The sequence below is a fragment of the Protopterus annectens genome, chromosome 3.part0, assembly GCF_019279795.1.
Source record: "Protopterus annectens isolate FY-2018-M chromosome 3.part0, PAN1.0, whole genome shotgun sequence".
NCBI lineage: Eukaryota > Metazoa > Chordata > Ceratodontiformes > Protopteridae > Protopterus > Protopterus annectens.
The window spans coordinates 1,792,043,681-1,792,071,114 of record NC_056731.1 but is presented as its reverse complement, the minus strand read 5'-3'; the positions used below and the strand labels follow the sequence as shown (position 1 = coordinate 1,792,071,114).

Here is a 27,434-nt window from a genome sequence, read left to right as displayed (position 1 = left end):
CACATATTTATTGGTTGGCAGTGGTGGGATATCCACGTCACATATTGGTGGCAGAGTGGTGATTCGTCACATATTGGTGAACAGTGGTGTGGATACTGAACTCCAGTAGCAGGTAAACACTGGTCACTAAAGAAGGTGTTTGTACTGTCAAGCAGCCACATGGTAGACATTCAGAGTTTCATATCACAATAGTTTTATTTATTTTTTGTTAGCTTAGTTATACAGGGAGAGCAGGCAATGATGTCAGTAGAGGATTATGGCAGGCTCACAAGGAACCAGTTGGCTGAGATGTGCCAAGCCAAAGGACTGATGCATTTCAACCTGACTAAAGGGAAAATTATTACAGTCTTAGTCACAGCTGCATCACAGACCAGCAACCAGGAAAACAATCAGACTGGCCTTGGGGATGTACAGCTCTCAGAAAATGGACAGTTAAACCTTTCCTCAGAGGACTTAAAAATCTGTCTGGAGTTAGAGACTTCAACTGAAGGCCAAATGTTTGGAACTATAACCAGCAGATAGACTGCAGCATATGGAGGCTGAAGAAAAGGAGAAACGGAATTAGAATCAGCAGAGAGACTGAGACGTCTGGAAGCTGAGGAAAATGAGAGGCAGAGGCAACATGAAAAAGAAACGCGGACTCTTCGCCAGGGTTATGAAGTAATGGGGAAGAGAATAACCGAACACCAGAAGCAACAAAGGTCAGTACATTTCTTCCACACTTTACATACGGTGATAATGTTGATAGTTTTATTCAAATGTTTGAAAGGGTATGTAACCAGTATAATGTTGACCAAGGGCTCTGGGTATGGTTCCTGGCCCCCTTACTCCATGGTAAAGCTGTAACTGCTGTTTCCAAATTGTCTGATACTGATTGCTTAAATTATAATACAGCTAAAAATTGTTTAATGGAATGCTTTAAGTTAACACCTGAAGCTTATAGAAAAAGGTTTTGTGAGAATAGATGCAAGGCAGATGAAAGTGTGTGTGATTATATTCCTGAGTTAAGCACTTTTCATAGGTGGGTGAGTGGTTGTCAGGTCAACACTTTTGAAGGGCTGGTAGACCTTTTGGTGAGGGAACAAGCCCTTAGCTCTTTGCCTGAAGACATGAGAATCTGATTGGCAGATAGGGAATGCAACACCACAGAGGAGTTGGGGAAAAAGGAGACTTACACCTACCAAGCAGGGCATCACTGCACAGGAAAATGATACCCAGTGCTGCACATGGATATAAGGGAGCCCGTGGTGTGAAGCCTAAACCACTGCAAAAGAGTCTGCCAGTAACAGGGGAAGCCACTACTTCAGGTACATGGTCAGGATCAAGGGTTAAATGTTTTAAATATAACCAGTGGGGCCATGCAGCATATAGATGTTCACAGAGGAAAGGTGGGGAACAAAAAGTAGGGGAGCCAGCAAGTGGGATTAACAGAATGCCAGTAGTAAGTTGTCTCCAGGGTACCAAACTACCATAAGAGATTATATCCTATCTTAGTAGATGGGAAACAGGCCACTTCTAAGAGAGACATAGCCTCTGACCTAACCATTGTGAAGCCTGCAATGGTTAAAGAGGAGCAGAGCTTTAGCAGGGACCCTATTTGAAATACCTTTGGCTAGGTTCATCTTGACTGGGAGGACAGGATGGAAAAGGAAGCAAGCAATTAGGTGTGCTTGATGATATCTCTGCAGATGTCCTGATAGGGAATGATTTTGACAATGCAGTATCTTGTGTGCATGCAGTTACATGCAGTCAGGCTGGAAGACAGGCATTTGGGTCTGGTAGCCTGGGAGGGACCCAGACAGACAGCACACCTGAAGCCTGGACTGGTGAGGTGGCTTCATCAGGGAGGGAGCTACCCTGTAGCAGTGGAAGACTGAAGGTGAGCTACAGCAGCTGGTGGGTACTGATGTTCATTTGGACAGAGTGACTGTAAGGGCAGAGGTGAGTAGTAGTACCCAGGGTGACAGTGAGGCACCGCTGTCAGAGGATACCAGACATCCTGTGGAAGGGGAGCTGGGAATTGTTACATAGAGAGAGTTGAGACAGCCTCAGCTCTTAGACCCTACACTACAAGGCTTTTGGGAGGTAGCTAGGGAGCTGCCTGATTCTGAAGGAAAAGGGGATTCCATATACTGGAACAAAGGGTTACTGAATAGAGAATGTACTCCTGAGGGAGGGCTAGAGGGTGAGAGAATACAGCAGTTGGTAGTGCTCAGAGCCTACCACCTGGCACTTCTAGCCATAGCCCATTACATTCCCTTTGCAGGTTATGTGGGCGTAAAGCATACCAAGAAACGTATTATGCAGTACTTTTATTGGCCTGGGATTGCAAGGGATGTAACAGGGTACTGCAGTATCTATGAGCAGTGCCAAAATGTAGGCAAGGCAGGAGGCAAGGTCAAATCTCCTTTGATGCCTTTGCCTGTGATTGAAAACCATTTCAGAAGGTAGCTGTGGATATTGTGGGGCCTCTGAGTACCCCAAATTCCACAGAAAAGAAGTATATCCTAGGGGTAGTAGATTATGCTACTAGATACCCTGATGTGGTGGCTCTGTCCTCTATTGAGGCAGAGAAGGGAGCACATGTTTTGCTAGAGATTTTCAGGAAGGTAGGTTTCCCAAATGAAATACTGACTGACAGAGGTGCAAATTTCATGTCAGCTCTAATGGCTTGTCTGTGGAAGCACTGTGGGGTGAAGCATCTAAAGACTACCCCCAGACTAATGGTCTGGTGGAGAGGTTAAACTCTACACTAAAGACCATGCTATGGGCATTTGCAGACCAGTTTAAGTGGGAATGTGGCAAATATTTTCCCCATCTGTTGTTTGCTTACAGAGAGGTGTCCCAGGAATCCATGGGTTTCTCACCTTTTGAGTTGCTGTATCGACATAGGGTGAGATGATCTCTAGATTTGATTTGCGGTGAGTGGGAGGTTATCTGTGAATCCCACACAGAGTCTGTTGCGGCATATGTCCTAAACCTCAGGACAAGGCTCAGGGAACTCATGGGCTTGGCCCAGGAGAGCCTGGCAGGAGCCCAACAGCAAAAAAAGGTCTGGTATGACAGGAATGCTTGAGCCAGATAATATGCTGTTGGGCAGTAGGTTATGGTTTTCATTCCTATCAGTCACAATAAGCTGCAGGCAGCTTGGGAGGGACCCTTTAAAGTGGTAAGGTGGGTCAGTGATGTTAACTACATGGTAGAACTGCTAGGCAGGAGGCAGAGGCACAAACTGTACTATATTAACAGGATGAAACCTTACCATGATAGAGAGGCTCTTGTGCTGAATATTTGCAGTAGGAGGCAGGAAGAATCTGAGGGGGATCTATGGCTACAAGCAGCTTGCTAGCAAAATCCCAAGTTACTATGGTGGAGGCTAGGGTTGCAGCCATGTGATATGAGTGCAACACTGTAATGGGGTTTTCAATGCCATTGTAGATGGGCTCTCAAAACAGGGTATGGTGTAATGTATTCCCAGATAGGCTCATCCCACTTAAGCAATGTTTCTCAAGGGGCAGTTTAAAAACTAGCTTGAGTCTTCAAAGGGGGAAGAGGAGTGACAAAAGGAGATATGGCCAGCACAGCTAGTTAGAATTTTGTAAATAATTGTGTCATTTGTGAATATCAGACTGATTTATACAAGATGCTTGTGTTACAAATGTATTAGAACTGTATGTCATACAAGATGCTGGTGTTACAAATATATTAGAACTGTATGTCATGTGTATATCAAACTGATTTGTACAGACATTTGTGTTGAACAGGTATTTGTAAAGTGCTTGTATTTGAAATGTATCCACAGTGTGTCCTACTGGAGAGAACAGAAATGTGCATTCACTATTGTAACTGTTTAAATGTATATGTTTTAATAGACAAAACTGGAAGGTTAACCTCAGTCTTGCAATCTTTAGAAAAATATCTGAAATGAAATTACTTTGTAGGCTACGCCATAAAGATGCTATCTCACAGATGTCAATGCAGCCAGAAACAGAGTCTGTACTAGGAAGCTTTCTGTATTGTGTTTGGGGTGAACTAATTACTACTTTGGAAGCATGGAGGTATGAAATTGTTTTATGACTTCCTGCACCTGCCACAGATCTGAGCAAAAGCCATTGTGTGTGTCTTTTTACAGGCAGGTGCTAAATCCTGCCAACTTCCAGCAATGGAGGTTTGCATTGGAACAAGAAGTCAGATGACCTGAAGTGATGTCATTCTGCAAGCCTTCTCAGAAGTAATATTTTAGATATTATTTTGAGAAGTCTCTTAGTGCGACTGAGCATTCTGTATTCTGTCTTGGGCCTGACAAGAAGAAGAACCATTTACCACATCATCTGTTTTGCTCTATTAAGTTATTAGGGAATAGTGATTCCCTTAGATTCAGTCAGGCATATAGTGAAGCTTAGTTTAGATATTGTTTTTCTTTATTTGTCTGAGCCTGTCCTACCATGTTATTTTTAATATTTCCTGTGTTTTTGTTAGCACAGAGTTTTTCATTGTACAGTAGTTATAAGACATTAGACAGGCTAGAGAATAAAATAGGCCTAGAAATTGTCTTTCATTTATGCATACATTTTAGAAAAGCAGAACCAAAACAATCTTCCACTGAATGTTGACCTTGCTCAAATAACAGTTTCTCAAGGGGAGAGTGCAGACCGTTCTTGTTATGTTCCTTTCTCAAGGAAAAGATATAATCTTGTCAGCTACAGAATGTTCTTTGCAAAAGCCTGAAACCAGGGTTAGAAAAAGTAAATAAATTACTGGACTGAAGCAATATATAATATGTTGTGTTCAGAATAGCAGTTCAGTTAAGGTTAGTAAGTTCATTCGACCTGTTACTTCAGAAAATATGTCTAACACTCGAGCATGAGTACAGAAAACAGGTCATCTAGAGACTATGTCAGTTTACGTTGTTCAGGACAATCAGACTGTGACGTGCAGCAACTTGAATTGTTTATCAGAACTGTTAATGAAGACAGTATTTGGATATTGTGAACATCTAATAAAACCTTATTAAATGAACTGCAGTGTTTAGAGAATTCATTCTTAAAAGTGCACAAGACTTGGTCCATAAGGGAGAGACTGACACCTATTCAGCACAAGCTTGGGTAATCAAGACTTTCATTTCTCAGTCTCATTGCATACAGTGTTTACAGCTAACTACAGTATGGTACAGTATTATCAATTCTTACAGTTTTGAACTCTGATGTAACTGTGAGTATATACATAGTATTTTCTTGTTTTTTTATTTATTATTAAATGTGTTTAAACCTTCCATTGTGGCTAATCTTTGTAGAGGTATTTAAGTTTTGAGAGTACTTGCATATGTATTTGGTGACACTGTGTGGGCCACTCCTAATACCCTTGTTCTTGGTCAGACTACCATTTGTATTAATATAAATTTCACTCAGTAAAATCGGACACCTTTTTTAAGGGCCTTAAAGTAGCTGGTGAGGGGTTCTGCTGGCAGTGATAACTACCATATAATCTGGACAAAAAGGGGCATAGCTAGTAAACCTGTGCCAGCCTTTTCCAGGGGTGTGTGTGTGTGTGTGTGTGTGTGTGTGTGTGTGTGTGTGTGTGTGTGTGTGTGTGTGTGTGTAAACCAAATCTCCAAGTGTGTGTGTCAGTTACTTGGATAGGGACACAAAGCACTGGTTGGACAGAGAGTGTTGGAGGACTTTGCTTGGAACCCTGGCTAAGAACTCAGCTGTATAGCTGTGCCAGTGGGGAATCCTATTGGGTATCTGGAGAAAGAGGCAGAAACCAGCCCCGGACTGATTGTGGTCTCTGTGTGCTCTTAAGGGAAATTGCACTTGATGCAGAAAGCTGCCTCTACAAATACTGTGTGTGTACCTGTCATCCTCCCAGCGAACGTTCCTTACTGGTACCAGTGATGAGGACTGAGGCTCCTTGATTACTGGCCCAGATGTGGAGGGTTGTCACATATTTATTGGTTGACTGTAGTAGGATATCCACATCAGATATTGGTTGGCAGTGGCGAGATAACCATGTAACAGGGTGGTGTGACCTTGGACAATCAGCAACAACCATCCATTTGGGAGGTGTGAAGGTGACTCTTGGCTTTAGCCAATACACATGAAAAGGATATGGGAAATATGTGACCATGGATAACTACCACTGAGCAAGAATTTATTAGGTGGGACATAAAAATCCTACATAGTAAGCATTGAATATGAACTTGAAAAGTGTGTCAGAGAACAAAAAATTGCAACTGTTCATATGCTAAGGTTGTCAATTTACAAACTGTCAAGATGTATAAGATTAATAAAGTTATGAGAAAATGTTACCATATTAATCACAGACTCATACCTTTGGGAGATGTTAATGTTTTGGGATAAACATTAAGAATGTTCATTTTTATTACTTGTTATCTTAAAGCAGAAGTGTCATTATGTTGTTCAGTCTTAAAATTTTGATTTCACAGTCTGTTGAAATTACGTTTTCTGGCTGAAATCTCCATTTAGTATAGAAACATATAACAGCATTGTAGTTGTTCATGAGGTGGGTTACACAGATGGAATTTTGTAAACCTGGTGTGAAGTTTTGAATATGAGTATAATTTACTAAATTAAAGGTAGACATGACTTTGCTGGTTAATAATTTTTTGAGACATGCTTTCATAATAGGACAGAATGCATAACTACACAAAGTTCAACTTTGAAGGTTGATTTTATAGTCACATTGTAAAGTGTCTTTTCCAAAAATAATGGATAAAGACAGTGGCATACACGGTCGGAGACCCTAATGATGTAAGAAATGTTGAAGTAATAGTAACTTATTCAAAATCTACTAAAATAAAAAAATGCTTCAGCTTTGTCTGTGGACAGTATGCTTTAAAGCATTGATGATGGTCTCCAAAGCAGGCAAGAAAACCAGATTGTGAGATTTTTATATAAATTAGAATGGGGGTAGACAGCTGGGTGATGAGTCACAATGGGAGGATAAGTACAAAGTATAGGGAAAGATGATGACAGGCTATTTTCTTGATTTAAAGAAAACAGATTATTAGTACGTCACTAAGGAGGCATGTCCCGTTCAGCTAGCCTGAATATGCGCATTGAGTTATACTATATATTATAAAAATATTTGGTGGGGGGGTGTTTCTGAATTATTTTACTAAATACAGCATTTTATTTAAGAATGATATTTCTGGTCTGGATTGGTTATATATATTGAAAGTAATGAATTCTGTTCTCCAAACTTTAAATAAAATGTATCTGTAAACTGGAATTCTTGTTGAAGGTATGTCATTTAGTTGATATGTGCTGACTGGCCCAAAATTTATGACCAGAAGTTTGCTGTCATCAAATCCTTATAATCTGGAGAATATCTCCCTAATTACACATTTAATTTTATCAACAAACTTTTACCTATGGTTATTCATGCTTTGGCTTGTTCACAGCTAGCTTACTCTAACTCCCCTTATTTGGGGTTGGTGAATGTTACTCTTGACGGACTAGACCTAAAGCAGAATTCTGCAGCCTGGGTATTTATTGGGACATCTAGATGCCATCATATTATGCTGGAACTTTGGAGTTGGCACTGGTTACCTATTTGCTGTCCTACTGCCTATAAGGTTCTTGCCCTTTTAGTCCTTGCTCCTCATCTCGGGTCCCTCTTATCCTGTGTAACTTCTCAACTGGCATCGATTTGATCTGCTTTGTGCTGTTCTAATCTTGGATAACTCAAGGTCCCAAGAGTTCAGCCTGATTCCTCTGGGGAATGTTCTTTTGCTTATCACTGAACATGTTTTTAGAATTTCCTGTATAGGTGGCTTAGAGTGAGTCTGGTGCTCAGTGGTTTCAAGCACCTACCTTTTGGATTTTGTTTATGAGGGATAGTTGCTTCTCAATATTTATTTGCTGGTATTCATTTTTTTGTGTTGTGTAGTTATGCTTTTTTTTTAATGAGAAATATAACTTATTTTTCTCGTAACTGTCTGAAATTCACTTATTAATATAAATGTACTGTGATGGAGCTTTTCTGCTCAGGTTTCTATTGAAAATGGTCTCTGTTTTCAGTTCTCCTATACCAAGAAGTGTTCCGAAAAAAAAGTACATCAGTATTATGGACATTACTAACTATAGCTCGAAAGATCATTACCATTCATTGGAAAAGTCAAACTTCTCCTTCCTTCAAGGAATTTAAAAGTCTTGTCTTAACAGTTGATCATATGAAAGTTTCAACTATGAAGAACAGAAGCAGCAGAACCACTTCATATTGCAACACATGGATGACAGTGATGGAAATACTAGAGAAAATGGACATAATTATTCAACAAAACGATATATAGTTATTATAAAGTTCGCATTGTATTAAACTGTGTAGACACCGATATAAATAGTTTCATAATGTTATAAAGTTATATTGTTATATGATTGTATTACATTGTATATTGCTTTTTTCTTTGATGGATGTTACTGTAAACAAAATTCAGATAAAAAGATTTAGAGAAAATGGGCTCTGCCCAGTCGGACTTTCCCAGGCAGCATAAACATGTTTATTTTTTTATGCTTCATAAAAGCACTTGGTCTATACCCACATAAATAATTTGAATTTGGAATAGTTGATAATTGGGGGTTAGGAAACGCCTTTTATCTGTTTTAGATTGAAGGGTAGGAAGTGCTGCAATAGACTGGTGACCTTTAGTATAAAAATTTATTTTTGTAATTAATGGTAGAATATTTATTAATCTGTCACATGTCAGCATGTATGGTCTAGCTATCCTGAATATGTATTCCTGTTGCACTTATCTTAGAAGAATAATTGCTGGGTTGAGAACATATGGTAGGATTCACCAGCATGGAGTATATTGGGTCATGGTGGAGAGATATATTAAGTGGAGACGGAGGTGCTTATGTTATTTATTCCTTTTTTGGTTCCTTACTGATGATTTGCCTTGAGTAGTAGAGTGTTTGCATTAACCCAGATTTCAGTTTCCCTACCAAACCAATGGAAACAACGCACGTCCAGATGCATATATAACCCCAGGGTGAGAGACTACTGATTAGATGTAATGTGACATCATCCTTGGCATATAGTTGAGGGCTTTTCTGTGTTGTACTCAATACTCTGGTGGATGACCAGGATACTTGTTTAGTAAGACCTGTAAAATGCAAGTCCATGGTAAACAGAGATGGACTCTTGGTGAGAGACACAAAAGTCGGTTTCTGTCTGTCTGACAAGTGGTGGTCATGTACCAGGATCTTGTTGCTTGTCTCATTCTGGGGTGCTTGAGCCAGTGCCTGTTGCTCACTCAGTAGTCTTTGTCCTGCTCATCTGAAGTACAGGCCGGCTAGTTAACTGAACTACAGTCATTTAGGTTGTAGTAAGGGCTCTGTGGCACTATGTGACATAGAGCCATTGCTGGCGTTTTTGCATTTTTATCCTCATTCCGTGCTTTAGATGGCACAGCAGTTTACTGGCTGTCATTATGACCCATGATAAAACTGCCTTGTTGACTGACATGAGTGCAGTTTGCAGACATCAACAGGAATACTGCACTCTTCATCCATTAGGCTAGTTTAAAATGATGGTTTACTTATTGCGACATGCATAGTGTCATTACTGACCCTTTCTCTGTGAACTGACCATGGATTTATTGTACATTATTGAGCAAGTCTGAACCCTAAAGCTCATCAACTGTTGGAGAACTGCAGGTGTAAGGAAATTAATCTTATTGCACAACTTATAAGGAATGGCATGGCATCCAGGTCCAGTGATGCCATTGTGCCACTGTGCCCAGCTCTCATTAGGCTAATCATTGGTTAGTGCGTAACAAGTGGAACATCCATAGAGGTTCCTCAGAGGAAGAATATAAGGTGTTAACCATTGGCAGTGTGCAGACTGCCTCAAAGCCTTATCTTTACACTCAGTCTTCTACAGACTGCTGAGAAGTCATCTGTGCCTGACTTATGCACCTTCTGCACAGCCAAAAATCTAACAGCATTGGAGGTACCCATATGAAGAATCTATATCTCATTTGTAATATAAATCAAACATGTTGGAGAAACAGGTGCATGTCTAAGAATCTACTCCTACTCTGGAACAGGATCCCCCCCCCCCTTGTGAAGCAGAGCTCATCCCAGACCCTACTGAGATACAACCTGGACCAATGAATAAGGAAATTGGAAATGTATTCCTGGAGTGGCCCCTAAGTCTCTGTTTGACAGAGGTAGCTTGTAAATCTCTACCATCTACACCCATGTAGATGCCCCTGGGTAATTTAACCTGTCATTTACAAATGGGAAAGCATGGCTAGACTTAAAAAGGCCTCCTGGAGTAGTAATCACGTATGAATCTATGGTATGCTGCGGGATGACATTTATTAATATTTTTTGATTATGTCAATAGAGAAATGGGATCATGGAGAACACCTGTAAGCTTCTTGACATTTTCTAATTGATATTTTCTTTGATTTCACATCTTGCTCATGCAGCAAGTCATGAATTCATTTGCTGACAAAGGTAAAAAAATAAATCAGTGGGAGAGAGTCTGGAGGTAGACAAAGCAATACAATCTGTGGATATATTTAGCATGCAAGGACAAATCAGAGTTATTACCTTTTTTAAAATATTAGAATATAAAAGTTAGTAAAATGCATAGTTTCTGTGCATTCCTTTAAATGAATGTCAGTCTACACACCTATGCATAAATACTTTTTTTTTTAAATTTATTTATTTATTTATTTATTTTACATTTTTCAGGGGAAACTGGTGGGGTCACTCACCCTATAAACATGGACGATCTTGCTCTGCTTGCCCACCCAGCTATGGCGGTGGCTGTAAGGATAACCTCTGCTACAAAGGTACACTGCAGTAAATTTATTTGGGAAACTTTAATGGTTTTTAATGCTTTTTTCTTATCTAGGTAGCGTTATTATTTGGGCTAATACATGCAAGTGTCAGGTAAGTGTTTGCTTTTGACTTGGTTATGACTACTATAGTTCTGCTTTTCTATTCAGATTATATTCTTTTTCAAATAAGTATTATTGAATTGCACAAGTGAACAGGTCGGGTAGGATTATAAACACACATCTAGAAAAAATACTGCATTACAGAACTGATAATATGCTTTAAACTGAATTGGTGATTCTCAAAAATGTACATTAAGTTATGGGTGGTGTGTGAGGTAATGTGTGCTCCCCACAGTCGACTGGGATCCTTTCTAGGAATTAGCATTCTGACTGTTCCTAGTATGTGCCAGGATAGGCTTAAGCAGTCTTGTGACCCTAAATTGAATAAAGCAGCATTTATGGAATTAAAAGAAACAAAATGCTCTTGAATTTCTTAAAGGCCTTATGAATTATTAGTTACGGCCGTATCATTACCAGTAATACTATAACAGGCTTTCACAATCAGTGGTGTTTTACCCCTTTTCTCTAAGGATGTACAACCTGGAGTATGGTTACATAAGTTGGGGAAATGGTGGTTCAGAAATTATGGGGTAAGATGAGTTTACATTTATATTTTATTAGGAAGCCACTTTTACTGATATGAGGTTTGTTCATCCAAGTGTGCACATCATGATATCTACTAAAATAATAAAAAGAGGGTCTCTTAGACAACTAATTTCCAACGATAAAATCATTCAAAAACAACCACTATTGCTTTGACAGACCAAACTTAGCAGGCTGATAGCCTCTGAACAGTCAAGATTTGAAGCCAGGTTGATATCAATGGATGTGTGTTGGTTCAGCATTTACTGTTATTTGCTCACTCAACATAATTAGTTTTATGATAATGACTAGATAAAAAGGGAAATATTGAACTGATAACCCGTAGTAGACTTATTGTTCAACACTTTAGTGGTAGCTTTAGAAGGTTATAGTCATGTTGGCTAATAAAAGGAAAAGTAGTAACAGCTTCCTTTTAAGTTGAGAGAAGGAAGTCACGTGACTTTAGTAGGGTTTGTGCCTTTTCTGTAATACATTTGCAATTGGACCGAAGGGGCAGGAATGGAAAGGGAGCAGACTACCAACTAAAGAGGAAGTCCCACAGCTGAGAATGTTTCAAAGATATACAACATTTGTGCCCTATTTGCTTAATCAAATTTCCACATAGTTTGAAAAATATGAGCATATTTGTCATTAGTGCAAACTATTTCTAGCAGTGACAAGTCAATTTTTATTAAGTTTTATTTCATATATAAAGGACTTGACTAGTCCATGCTATTCCTTTTGGCTAATGAAGCAACAATGCGAAGAAATGAAAATGAATGTAATTGACAGATCAGGCAATAAATAATCGTGTTGTTTCAGTTAGTATGCTAACCTTAGTGTATTCAAGTAAGGGGCTCAGTTTAGCTGTTGCATTATATCGCAGGTTGTCGATTTTATTACTCAGTCCTTAATGGATGGGGGAATTGTTTAATGGTATTGTATATCTGAATTTCATCTAATAACGACTATTTTTCCTTCAGTTTCATTTCAACAATTAAGCAGAACATTAGCTTGCCATATTATCTTTCTTCCCACTCACTTTCCTCTTGAGCAGCTTTTCTTCTGCTTATATATGCATCCGTCTGTTCTACTAGTCTCACAACAGTTTTACTGTTAAGTGATCTCCCCGTTTTGTGCCAGTTCTTCTGATGACTACAGGCCAGCTCACCTAATGAATACTAACTTTAAGATCCTTGTTTATATTCACGCTGACTGGAAGTTGCCCCCATCCTGATAACATCTTTCTCTGTGATTCTCATTTTAATTGCTGAATCCTGGATAATGCATTGACTGCAAAGCTAGCAACTGTAAAGTTAGCAGAAGTAAAGAGAATAATTCTCTAGTAGTTGTAAGTGATTTGAAAGCATTTGAGAGTGTACATGTAATTTACTAAAGATGGTCTTAACAAAAGCTAGCAAGCTGTATAGTATTTAGTGTGTAGCTACACATTAATTAGGCATATAGAGGTTAGTAGCAATTTATAGCTCCATGTTGCACATTTCCGCAGGAAAAATGTGCACTGCAGAAAATATATGCAAATTACTGTAGAATAACTTGCTGATGTAAGTGGGTACTAAAGTGGGGCTAGACATGCACAGTTATGCTAGGTGACAATAGTAGTTCTTCATAGTCACATATGGAGGAAATCGTGCACCAATGTCCACCTGAGTGGTACACAGTGAGAATGCACGAGTGTTAGCAGTGTCAGTCATGCAGCACATGTGGTATTAATAAGCATTATATAATGACTGTTTATTACTATTTAAAAATGACCATGTTGATGGACAACCCAACCAGTGTTCCTTTTGTAAACTGAGCATATAGCAATATCTATTGACATATGCTTAGGAAACGGAAAATATAAGAAAACTCAGGTATGTTCTGCAAAAGTAAAGAAACAGAAGTGTATTTGATTTTCTTTGTATTTTTCTGCTGTCCCTACTAAAATCTCAGCAGTCATATCTGTCAACTGTCCAGATTTTCCCAGCATGGCCAGCTTTTTGCCTCTTAGTTGTGGTCTTCCCTCATAAAAATTGTAGTTTTCTAGCTAGCCACTGGAGATTGATATTATTAAATAATGACAGATACTTGAGGTTCAGGCTTCATATCCTTCTGAAAATGCACTGTAACACAAAGCGTCTTATTCTGGCAACTGTCTAACCTGATAAGAGCAGTATTTAAAATCTTTCCCTGTTTTTTGTCCTTTGCCCCCCTCCCCAGTATAGGATTGTAGGATCATAGGACATTCCTACGCTATTGGCCCTGAGGCCTTTCTTAGCCTAGTCAAGAGTTTTGCCCATGTTTAGACAAGTCAGCACCCAATGCCCCTGTCCAGTAGGGACATGGGTGGAATCCCAGGGATGTATTTTGTTTCCCGTCCAGTTATCCAGTTTGTGCTTAAAAAGGGGTAAAGTACTCTGCTTGACATGGAGAGGGAGTCTTATTCCACAGATGCGGGAGTCTCTGGTATGCTAATCTGTCCCACCAACAAGTCCTGTTGATGTCACAGATCAGTTTGAGGCCATGTGTGCAGGTTACTCGAGTAGAGCTTGTAGATATGCAGCAGTCCCATCAAGGTGGGGTCCGAGATTGCCTTGATGCCAGACAGAGCTCACCTTTGAAGAGTCTGTATGAAACTGAGTAGAGGGATAGGGCTTTTAGCCTATCTGTGTATGGTAGATTTTTGAGGCCCTGGATTCTCCTGGTGAGGAACCTCTGTGGTCTCTCCAGCTGATGCATGTGCTTTGTGAGCTACATGCCAAATGGGGCATTGTACTCAATGAGCCTTATAAGGGAAGAATACAGGGATGTTATGACCTCCTTTTCCCTGGATGAGATACCCTTACTTATGAGGTGGGCCATTTAGAAAGCTTTCCATACAGTGGAAGCAACATGGTGGTCAAAAATCAGGTTATCAATCTGGGTGCCTGAATCCCTCATGACTAATTGCATGCTTAGGACATTGTCATTAATGTGATAATTTGTGGGGACGTCACTCTCCCCAGAGGGGATGATTATGCATTTTTTGGTATTCAGCTTGAGGCAATTTTTCTGCCGCCAGTCATTTGTTTGGGTGAGACTCTCTTGAAGGATGTCCACATCACTAGGGGAATTGATGACAGCACCCAGCTTGCAGTCATCTGCAAACCTGGTCAGCCATAGCCCACTGGTTTTGGCCTGCAACTCAGAAAAATATATCCCAAATAACAGAGGCCCCAAGACCGAACCCTGGGGTACACTGCTCATTACTGGTCTACTATTTGAGGTAGCTTCCTCTATTTTCTCTAGGTGGGTTTTATCATTGAGCCAGTTGACGCCCATCTGGTAACATATGGATCGATCCCTAGTTGAGAGAGTTTATCAATTATGCCTGAGTGGGAAATAGTGTTGAAGGTTTTGGCCTGGTCAAGGTAGGTGGTGTGCACTGTCTTCCCCTCATTTATGGCTTTGGTGACTGTCTCAAAGAATTCGACCAAATTTAACAGACATGACCTCCCCTTGATAAAGCCAAACTTTGTGGGATTGAGTGTTTGGAGGTGGCCAATGTCCTTGATAATGAGGTCCATGATAATCCATTCCATGGCCTTGCAGATCGGGTTACTTAGGCTGATGGGTCTATCAGTGATTGTCTTTTCTCCATTGCTTCTTCTGCATTCTGCTGGTGTACTGTGCAAGCATAGGAATGTAAGTCCCTTTCTCATGCACAGTACATCAGTAAGCAAGGAAGATTGCAGAGGAACACTACAGTGCCCTTATACAAAGACAGTAAAGAAAACTAAGCAAGTTCATTCTTAAAAATGTCCTGCATAATTGCAAAAATCCACTCCTTGTGGGTATATCAGGATTTACTCATGATTGGCTTTGTTTAAATATGCGGGCTTTGTCCTCATGATCAAACCACACCAACTGTGAGCAATTCCTGATATATCCATGCACAGTTATGGATTACTGCTTAAATGATCCTTCCTGAGAATACGTGTAGTATGGTATCTAGCACCAAAGGAAACAATATCGCCAAAAGATAATGTACCGCAATTTTATAACCAGGAGATTCATGATTAGTCTTGAATGGATCAGAACATTTTATAGGCCTTGGTTGTCATGTGCCAGCCACACAAAAACTACAGGAATGTGTGCCATTTCTATACTGTGGGGAGCAAGGCACGATTAGCTCTTTCTATTCTAGTTACAAAGATATTTTATAAATCACCAGGAAGCATGCTGAATATTTGTCAAGCCTTTCCCTCTAGAATGCACAAGTTACTTCACATAATTCATTTACATGGGGATGAGCATATTTGGCTTCCTAGCATACTGCAGGAGAGAGATGCTACCATGCAAATTTGTATGACATCAGCGTCCTGTCTGAGGTACTAGGTGCAGTAGATTGCACATACTTATCAACAATGGTCCTAACTGTCCCACAGTCAGAAAGGTTTATAAAGAGGAAGGTATTCTATGTTGTGAACTGCCAGGTGGTGTGTAATAGAGGATCATTAACAAATGGAGTCTTCATCGCACCCAGGCAGTTCACATGACTTGCTTATATGGCTCACATGTCAGCTATATCATCACATTTTGCTTAATGACATTTCAGAGGGAGATCTAGTTGGTAAGTACAGACATTGTGGCTAACACTAAAGGTAAATGGCTGTAATATTTATACTGTATACAAATGTAGTACCCCCCAAGAAAAACACACAAAATGTAATACTGTGCTGATTTTGATGCTGGGTACATACTAGATTCCATCTTTAACAGTAATCCTTCTATGGAAAATCCTCCAAAAAGTCATATAACTTATCAGGATAATCCTATGGGAAATCCTCTGAAAAATCATATAACTTTTTATCAGGTTAAATCCTAACCAGCCATTTCTTAATAGCTGAAGATAGCAAGATTCCCAACTCTGCTCCAGAAAAAATAAATCCTTCACCACTTTAACATACCATAATTTTTTAGCAAGCATACTTTATGATGGTAAACAATAGTGATACTAGATTTTCCAAAGGAAACTGTACTGTATTTGTTGGTATGGAGTGTAAAAAAATTATTACTACCCCACTGTTTTATCCAGCCCATATTGGAGAATTTGAGTATAAGAATGGGACTTGACACCTGCCCCAGTTTTCAATCATCAGCAAAAAATAATTAGCCATAGTCCCTTGATGTCAGCCTGTATGTCATAGAAATATAAACCAAAAAGAGGAGGCCTCAGATATTGCCCTGTGGAATACCACTGACAACATTTTTCTTTGTAGAGCCAAATGCCCAACCTTGATAATATGGATCATGTCAGACAGCCAATTACCAATCCAATGGATGATGTATGGGTTAATGTTGAGTGAAAAGAGGTTGACAATAATCCCAGTATGGGGGATATTGTCAAAGAACTTAGCAAGGTGCTTATAAGAATTTTGGGTTGTATGCTCTTCTCCTTATCCATTGCGTCTGTAACCTTTTCAAACAACCAGGTTGAGCAGGCATGACCTGCTTCTACAGAGACAGCCTGGTGTGTATCCAGTGATATACGGTCACCTATATCTTTGTTTATTAGTTCAACTGTAATATTCTCTATAGCTTTGCAAGTAATACTGGTAAGACTAATAAGCCTGCAATTATTAGGGTTACTACAGGAATCACCATTATGCAAGGATACCACAACTGCCATTGTCCTCACCTCAGAGACATTACAGTGGTGGAGAAACTTGGGTTAAAGACTTCCTGTAGAGTTTTTGATAGGTGGAATTTTACACTTGTCAAGAGATGTCCAAGGGAGATTGTCAGGACTGATGAAAATGGTGCATTTAATTTTAAAAATTGCCAAAAAGGACTTGATCCATTTTTGTTTCAGGAAGTAGAATGTGAGGGAGAATGGGGACAAAAGGGGGTGAGTGAGAGATGATGCAGTGCAGTTGAAAGCAAATTGGTCCACAAGAATATTAGGAATGCTGTTGGGATCTGACAAGAGGTACTACTGGAGATAAGTTCAGTAAAGGATTTTGGGTTATTTCTAAGGTTATAATACAACCAAAGAAAGCCTTATGGGTTGCTTTTTAAATTAGTTGCAACAATAAGTTCATAACTAGTCCTATGTTTCTTAATGGTAAGTCTGAGAGACTCCTTACTAGTTTTAAATCTATTTTATAATCATGAAGTATGCACGTTTTAGTGTTGGCTAGGATACTCCCCTTTGTATTATAGGTTCATAGGTAAATATTAAGCTATCAGTCTGCAGGCCATCATAAGTCTAGCCAATAACCAGAGGTCAAAATGAAACCCTGTACATTGTATCCATGAGGTAAATGTCTTAATTATAGCAACCCTGCTTAACAAAATACCCCTAATTTGGATTCAAATCCTTCACTGCTTGTGCTGTTCTTCTGAACATACTTCATTAACATGTTGAGTCACTGAGTTAGTTAAAGATTATGTCATCTCAGATGGTGAGACCCAGAAAACCTCCCATAGGAGGCCAATCCCTTAACCATTAGGCCACTGGAGTATGACTAAATATACCTAATGTGGATTTAAATCCTGCACCACATGTGCTGTTAGGGCAGAGTTCATGAACACCGTGAGCCACTGAAGAAATTATTAACCTTTTCTCCCAAGTGGAAGAGTACACACCAGTTTTGTTGGATAAGCCAGTCCTACATGTCACTATTGTCTCTGTCTGTCAGACACACACACACACACACACACACACACACACACACACACACACACACACACACACACACACAGGCACAGAAACTCTAGTTAGTCATTGCTGGACTTGAACATCTGCAGAACTCCACAGTCTTGAGAACATTGCATCAACTGCCGCTGCCACAAGAGATGTCTTATGTAGTACAAAGTTTGTTCATGTGGTAGTTCTACCATATGGGTTTAGTTTTAAACTTGTCATTATGCTTACATTGGATTGGTCCAGATGTTTCAGTGCATCTATCTAACAGAGAGTAAAATTTATTTCTGATTATCAATCAAATGAGTAAATAGCAAATTATTGATTTTGGAGTAATAAAAGTAGAACAGTGTGTGGGGGTCACAAAGTAGATTTTCATAGATAACATGTCAGTAAGATGGTCAGATTTGACTAGGGGAGGATTAACAATGTCTGTTAGGACAAGATCAAGAAGATTAGCACATATGGTGTTTAGGGGAAAATTTGATCAAATATTTTGGCATTTATAAACCCCAGAAATCTCTGGTCAGATTTTTCATTGGTAGTGAATGTTTGCCAGTTTATCTGTTCTTCCTTAAAGATAAGAACCAAAACCTGCAAATTATCAGGTGATATAACAGTAGATGCCACACAAGCAGCACGCTGTGTACTATACACTACCTTGTGGTGAATGGAATGGTAGCCTTTCCTTCTGATGTAACACCATTAATGAAATGCCTTCTGTGTGCCTTTTTTGTCCCTAAAAAGGTCCCAGTAGCTGGAATAGTAAGAGCTGTGCATACTTTTCTGTCTACTGGTATAGAAAGGCCATGCATTCCTCCAAATCAGTTAGTGGATTAGGTTGCCAATGTAATCGATGTCTTGATCCAGCTAAAGACAGTCTTGAAGCTGCTCGAGTCACCAAAGTTGATGTTATAATGTGGCTAGAGTTAGTCCTAGATGTTTAGTATTGGTGCTGGTATATGCCACCTGCTGTTGTGAAAAATGAGCTGCTACTTCCAATATTATCACTAGATACAACTCTGAATAAGTTTGCATGTTTTTCCTTTATACTGCAGTGTTAAATGTGCAGCTTCATGCCTCTCGATTGTAAACAGTGATGTACTTTCACTGCTCTTTATTTGAATATCTTTTAACTCTCGTTAGACTGCACTTCTTAATTTGCATATCATTACCCCTCCATCTATACATAGTGTAAATAATGGCCATAATTTCATGAACCATCCCGCTGATACAAAAACTCACCCTTGAAGCATATCATAGTCACTAGGCGAAATTAGTTTCCAATGGGGCATTTATCCATCTTCTGCTTATTAGTCGGAGAAGGGAGAGGACAACATACATACTTTGAGAAGCTCAAAGAAAGCATTGAAAGTGGTGGATGTATGTCATATTTTGTAATGGGCTCTCACAACTGTGGTAATTTTCAGTGCAGGGATCTGAAACTTCAAACAAAAACTTCTCTGTACCACATCATAAAAACAACATTCATTTGCAGATCTTTGAAAGCATGTTACATTCTGACCCCCCCCCTCCCCACCCACATCACTTATCAAACAATTAGAAACATAGACTAGATTTACTGTTTTGATTTCTACTTCCTCAGTTTACATCATTTTGTGGATTATATGTATGTCTTCAGCAAGTATTGCTGCAACCTCTGTCCAGTACAAATCAATATCTGCCAGTGACAAAGCATGCTTTCAAAGTCCCTTTTAGGGCCTATATATAGAGAGAAAGTGATGGTTTAAGAAGTATTCTCTATTTCTGAAAAATGAGCAAGGTTCTATTAAAGTTGACAATTACTTCTCACAAGGACTTTCTCAGAGCTCCACTGTGAAAGATTGACAGAAAATCCCTTGAATGCCAACTGCCCGATCACAAACACTTGAGCAAAACCTCTTAAAGCTTTCAGTCATTATTTACTATTAAATATAGTTTTTTAGGGGTGATCTTATTATGATTTATAAATGTATTAATGATAGTGGTTTTGAAGATTTTATTGGAATCCATAATAGATCTCATTGGTTGAATACTAGGAATAATTATTGATGGGCTTTTTACCTGGGAGGCATAACATTTTTCATTGGTTGGTTTCCATATGGTGGAATAAAATTCTATTAAGAATAATAAAATCTGCATCAGTTAACTCATTTAAAATAAATTTAGATAACTGGATTTGTAAGAGGACTTTTGATCCATGGCTTTATTGTGGCAAGCTCTTTACAGGCCTTTAAGGAATTGAGCTTGACTTTTTAACACTGAACACTGAAATTGGTAAACATTGTTTTTTAGGAGGAAAGTCCCCATCCTCTATGCAGAGAACATGACCCTCCATACATTCATCTTACAGATACTATCACTACATTTGCATAACCATATTTAAATGAGAAATACCCTATAAGGAAAAATACAGTACATGGATGAACTTCACCCTCTCAGCTTAAGGAGTCTATATTATAACATCGAAGTCTGAAAACCTCAAAAGTTATAACGTCAAACTCAAAACAGCGAACACTGAAAACAGCGAAGCTGCAGAGCATCAATTCTTTCCCAGGGAAAGAATTCTATGGGCCGTTTCTGCAGCTTCGCTGTTTACTTTAGTGTGGTGTGAAGGTTACGGACGCGGTAAGGTAAGTGTGCGATAGTGAGGGACCTTAGGGTTAAAGAGTGGGTTAAGGTAAGTGGATAGGTAGTACTGTATGCATGGTTTAGTGTAGGGTATTGTAAAGTGTATGAGTGTGTATTATTTAGTTTGTTTAGGTTTAGCTGGTTAGGGTTAGTGTGTGATAGTTACAGACCTTAGGGTTAGGGAGCGGGTTAGGGTAAGTGGATAGGTAGTAGTGTATGTATGGTTTATTGTAGGGTTATAGGTAGGGTGTTGTAAAGTGTATGTGTGTGGATTATTAAGTTTTGGTGTGCATGTGTTGTGTGTGTGTTTCTCGGAACAGCAAATTTTTTCCCTGGGAAAAAATTTGCTGTTCAGAGCGTTCAATGTTATCTCATTTCGAGATTCCAAGTTCAAGCTTATGGTGTTCGATGTTTTGGAATTTCGATGATGTGATATACACCCCAGCTAAGTATATTAATGGCAAATTTCACATGGAAGTGAAAAATGTGCGAAGTGTTATCAAAAAGTTAGTAACTGACAACTTAAATGTTGACCACATATAGGGAAATCCATTCTCAATGTTGTCAGAAGGAATATGTTTAGAAATCTCCAAAAGGAATGCATGTTGCAGTAGTTAAACCAATGATTTATCAGGAAACCTTTGCTATGACTGGAAGCTTTAAACTTCATGTTTGTAAAAAAGAAATTGCATTGTTAACCACATTAAGGCCAAGAAAAAGAAAAATAATACTAAAAATTAAGAAATGCAAGCAGTATCAAATATTTCTAAAGCTGCATTCCCAACCACTTTTCTCATAAACATTGTTTACTTTTAGTTGAATATGAAGCATCTATGCATTTCTTTGACGTGCATGTTTTTCAACAGTATACATCTACTGCTTCTTTGATAACTTTTTTAATATTTCTAATTACAGAAGACAGGAAAGACCATGATTCTCAGGAGCCAGAAGAAGAAACTAACGAGATTGAAAGACAGAGAACCAGAACACATAGTCAGGCAAGGACACATTCACCAACTTCATCTTCAAGAACTGAGGACTTGGAGAAAAATGATGTTGAAAGCAGAGAACAAATGTGTAAGTAAATAATTTGCTATGATTGCTCCCCCCCCCAAGGAAATTTTTTTTATTTATTTTTTTTTTTTTAAGTATATTTTGCCTTTCTTGTGTGGATGCATAATGTCTTTTTGTGCTTTACTAATAATTCACTGTTTCTAGCTGTGTGCCTCTTAAAGAACTGGGGAAATGAATACTGGAAGAATAATTCCCTGAAGAGATATTAAGGTCATAGAATTACTTCATGTGTGTTGAGACATTTCTGATACCAGGAATTATTTTCTATTGCAGATGTCACTTATTTCCGTTTGGAAAGATTATCCCTGGGATTCAGTAAGCTCCATGTAGGCTTCAGCCGAAGCTTATGTGGAGTTTACATGTGTGCGCAGTGATGAGAAGTGAGCAGCAGTACTCATTGCATATTTATACTGTGCACCACGTTGTGTATGTGGCCCAAACACAGTACAGGACAGTGTATACAGTGCAGAGTACTGTGAAATCCCATTCCTGGCATTCTGTACTGAAGTTGTATAAATTATCTGTAAGGGCACATGGATTGCCATGTAAAAGAAACACGTAACTTCCATGTAAAGGGAAGTGTGTGTATTGAATAGGGACACACAGATGAATTGTAGGAATGAACACAGGGGAAGAGGACAGGTGAAACAACCTAATGTACAACAGATGAGAGCATGTCAGTGGAAGACAGTTGTAGCGGCAACACCAGTCACATATCAGTATGGTACAGTAGGGCCTGCACAGTGAAAATGTACATTATGTGACTGTCACACAACATGACATAACAAAGGGGAAGATGTCTTTGTTAGATAAGCATACTTACATGAACAATTCAGAGGACTTTTATCAGGGATGTTATATACAGTTGGGGTAGGGTGGATACTGTGAAGCTATGTAAACTGATTTGGCTGAATATGAGTGTAATCTCAGCGGAGGGCTCTAGCAAGTGGGACACAGGTAAAAGCTCATGGACAACATTAAAAGAAGCACCATCCGTAATCTTTATGTGTGTGTTTATATGGCACAATCCACGCTGTCAAGAATGTTACCCATGACATCAGTGTTGTCAAACAGCTATGCATGTAATGTGTGCATCATTGGAACAGCTATCAGACATTTGCATCTGGTGTAACAACTTGATGGGGTTTCCGCACCATCAGATAGTAGTTTATGCCACAGAAAGAATACATAGGTATGGACAGTAAGATGCGTGACAGCTCACTGTGGCAAAGATGGTGCACATTAGTTACAAGTTACTGGAAGATGTGTAGTGATGTACATGAAGAAGGATGCATTGTACTCAGTGGTATCATGAAGGCTGTGAACTATGGAGGTGTTATGGCCTGTGATGTTCATAGGTTCATACTAGGCTATCTGCCCTAGGGCATTTATAAGACTAGCTAGAGTGTATTTGACTTTCGCCACCCATTTTAAATTAATTTTGCTATGCCCTTTTTCGAGGTTAGTATACTGTGTCTCTGTCTAACAGTGACACAGAAGTGATACCCGGGGTAAACCTACGATCTCCCATCCACTCATCAAGATTCCTCTTGAAGAGAGTCAACTGTGAAGATAGTTCTAGTTCTGCATGTTACCAGATTGATGTGCATCGCATATCGCACAACATTTGATATTAATTTATGTAGTGTAGTTGATATATGTGTTAAAAAAGTGCTGAGACACCATAGTTGCAGTGCTTTGGAGGAGGCAACACATGGCTGTATTGTACATATGTGACATATCGTTGGATAGTGCCTTCTGTTTGTTAGGTTAACATATGTAATTTCATGGCATAAAGAGTAAGTGGACAGTATATAGCACTAATAAATGCTAATATTTAGTTTTTCTAAAGCGCAGAGGTGAGAAGTGGGTGTGCATGATGGTTGGCAAAGTGTATGTGCATGCAAGATGTACATTTCCATTAGTTTCCCTGTTTACATGTACCTAAGCAGTGCTCAAACCCGAGCTGCATTTTTAAAAGTCTGAGAGTTAGTATTGAGTGTATGAAACACAACTGCTGCTTAGCTGACACTGTGGCAGAAGGTGTAAATACATTGACACTTTCTTTTTCAGCCGAGATGATACTCAATACGAATCCAGGTGTAATACTTTTAAATAAACAGAGATAATGCAATAACATTATTCTTTAGAGTACATTCAGAATATTTTTTATAGTACAGTCAGCAAATGTGATTTTGTGTGTGTGTGTGTGTGTGTGTGTGTGTGTGTGTGTGTGTGTGTGTGTGTGGGGAGTTAAGTGGCACTGCATGGAGGTAATTGCATCATTGTAACACCACTCACTGTCACTTAGCATTGGTTCGTGTTGCCAAACTCCACACAGATGCCAAAAACTGAAGGGATCCATTGCTTTTTTCTGGAACTTGTGTGTTGTCTGTGCTTCTATTTTCTTAACCAGATTATAGGTGTTAAAATGGGGTGGACAGGAAAGTGGTGAAATGGCCAGCAAGCAGGGGAAAAACAAAGAGAAAACAGTACAGGAATGTGCAGGAGGGAGGTAGGGAAAACACATAGCTATCTATTTTTTCAGCAATAAAAACTAACAATATATGCAAAATATTAGCAGAATTTGGATTGTCACTTTTGGAGAGAGGGGTGACAATGTAATCATGTTGTATAGTCAGTTGGACTGAATCAAGTGTGTCAGGATGACAAGTGTGCGAAATGGAGAGCTATGTATGGGATGGCATCTTTTTTTGCGGGACAGGTGCCCATATTTTTTTTTTATTTAGTAAGAGAGTAATGCTGGATAAGGGGCATAGATTTGTCTGGATCTGGTAAGTTTGGTAGGTGAGGAAACAAATCCGGACAAGCAAGACAAAAGACAGGGATGATGTGGGGCACAAAAAAATTGGGGGACACCATGGCTGGAATGAGAGAGGGGACAACACAGGCTCATGCCTGCCAAATTTGGAGACAGTGCTAATTGAGTCCCTCACCAACTGGACTGTCATCACTGTCCCCTTACTCCTGTGGTGACTGGAGTGCTTGACATCTTCTCTTCGTACATACCATGAGGAAGAGCAGCTCTCCATCCAGTCTAGTCATACACCAATGGTGCTGTGCACGACCCTACACACCAACCCTGGCATCTTCTGGCAGGTGATGAAATCCTCACATCCACTATTGCTCCCAGAGGGTACCACTGTACCAGCTGCCGGGATAGTACCACCTGAGAGTGCAGGTAGTGCAGGGGCAGCAGATGTAGTGCTGCTAGGTTGGGTCCTTGAGTCCTAAATGTGCTGGACATTGGTGCTGGAGCTGGTGGAGCAGATGCAGGCTGATCGCATTGGGGCTGGCCTACCTCTCTGTGCTGTGTAGCATTTATTGATGTGGTACACTTGGATAATGTGGAGCCATTTCAGTGACACATAATAGAAAATAAAAAAAGAGAGATAATGGTTGGGAATGAGAAAAAAAAAGAGGTAAAATTAGTATCATCATATGTGACATACAATGCATTAACACAGTTATACAACTGTTTTATCTGAAGTATGACATTTAAGTATACATCCTGCCAAATGCACTATAACTACACATTGCTGACAGTAATCCTTGAAATGTGCATATACTGCACATATGCATGTTCCAGTTGTACAGATTACAGTTAGAGTTAACAGCAGGGCATTTGTGCCACTTGTGTAGAGTTTAATTTAATGTAAATATTAAAAAAATGCAGTTTTGTATAGTTGTGATTTGTGGTATTTGAACCCACGGCCTCTGACTACAGTCTAATATTTGACATCTAAAGTTGGTTTATGTTAGAGTAATACATACATACTTGCTTTTAAAGTTAGGATATGAATGCTCAGTTTGCTACAACTGTATAAAACAAAAAAAAATCTATAGTAATGGTAATAAAACCAACTGTGCAAGGTCCACCCAGACGATCGTGCGAGCCAAGTTGGGCAGACACCTTCTGATAGAACACAAAGAAACAATCCAAAAAAGCAGTTAAAAGTACTGAGAAGCACTTAAAAGTACTTAGAAATTCCTCAATTATTCGCTCAACTGTCTTTTCAGACTACAAATTCTTTCAGATAGTTTCCTCCAATAAATCCAAGTGCATAATAGTCAATAGCTTTTATTCACTCAAATAAAAAGTGGTAAGCGCTTTCGCTATGTAGCTTTTTCAAACCATAATGAAGCCATTCACAGAACTCGTGTGTGTATATATATATATATATATATATATATATATATATATATATACACACACATACATATTTCCTTATTACATTCAATTAAGCAATAAATCAATTAGCCTAACCTCAACTTTTAAAGAGATATTCAGATTTCAATTACCTTAATGGCTCAATAAACTGCTCAAGTAAACTACATATACTTACTACAATTTTAAACTCAATATGCATTAAAAACATATCACAAGCATGTAAATTAATTAAAATAATATAATATACAATAGCAGACTTATTAAAATATATATTAAAAAATGTTATCAATATTTAATAATTGATATTTAATATTCAATATTTAATACTTCTCCCTTTTAAAGTAGGTTTTAGGGGAGTTTTTTCATTAAGGCCAGGGGGATTGTGTGCCTGTAATCTAATTATCCAGCTTGTTTCTATTTGTTCAGTATGATTTCTTACATCTCCCCCTCTTTGGTTAGGTATATTAGTTTGTATAATCATAAACTTAAAAGAATGTGTAGGGCCCTCCTTTAGAACATGTTTCGAAAGTGCATTAACCTCAGATTTAATTCTAATCTGATAAACATGTTCCCTTATTCTATTTTTCAGCTTCCTGTCCATTTTACCTACATAAAACGCACTGCATTTCAAACAGGTAGCCAAATACACTAAATGTTCTGAATTACATGACCCATTAACATTAAAAGTATAAACCTTAGAAGTAAGGGGATGTACAAACAAATTACCACTACTAATGTATACACAAAAATTACATCTACCACATGATGTAGTTCCATTAAAAACTGTCTGACTAATTCTAACATTATTTGGAAAACATAGTAACCTATGTAAATTCTGTTTATTTTTATATAGAAACTGAGGATGCTCACCCACTAGCTCCTTAATATCGGGATCAGTTGTTAAAATATCCCAATGTCTGCTAAACACATCCTTAATTGTTTTTATATCTTGGGTATAAAATAAAGCTACTTTCTGCCGCTTCCCTTCATTTTCACTCTCTACTTTGTGTTGATCTATATAATAACTTCTACCTCTATCTGAAAAATAAGGACATGCTTTACTCTCCCTTTCTTGATATACATTCAAAAAACATTCCTCAACTTCTGTGTGTTTATTGTTACGTGCTAACAACCTCCCATTCAAAGCTTTCAATTCAGCCTCATAATTACTCTGTAGGGGGTTCAACCTAGAGGCTCTAATGGCTTGCCCCTTAATAATATTGGTGAAAATATGCTGTAGGTGCATACTATTTCTATGCAACAATGTATTCTTGTAACAATTTTTCCTGTGCACCCCAGTATTAAAGTTCCCATTTCCTAAATGCTGTATAGATACATCCAAAAAAGCTATATTGTCCTTAGAACTAGTCATGGTGAATTTTAAAAAT

General features: G+C 38.8%; 1 protein-coding gene across 1 annotated transcript in view; it reads left to right on the top strand.

The window, feature by feature from the left end:
- Window positions 1-27,434, top strand: part of CRISPLD1 (cysteine rich secretory protein LCCL domain containing 1) — a 694,545-nt gene that overhangs the window by 335,624 nt on the left and 331,487 nt on the right. The window contains exons 6-7 of the mRNA XM_044065835.1: window positions 10,728-10,828; window positions 21,696-21,857. Coding sequence (XP_043921770.1) covers window positions 10,728-10,828; window positions 21,696-21,857 — 263 coding nt within the window. The remainder of the gene's footprint in view (window positions 1-10,727; window positions 10,829-21,695; window positions 21,858-27,434) is intronic.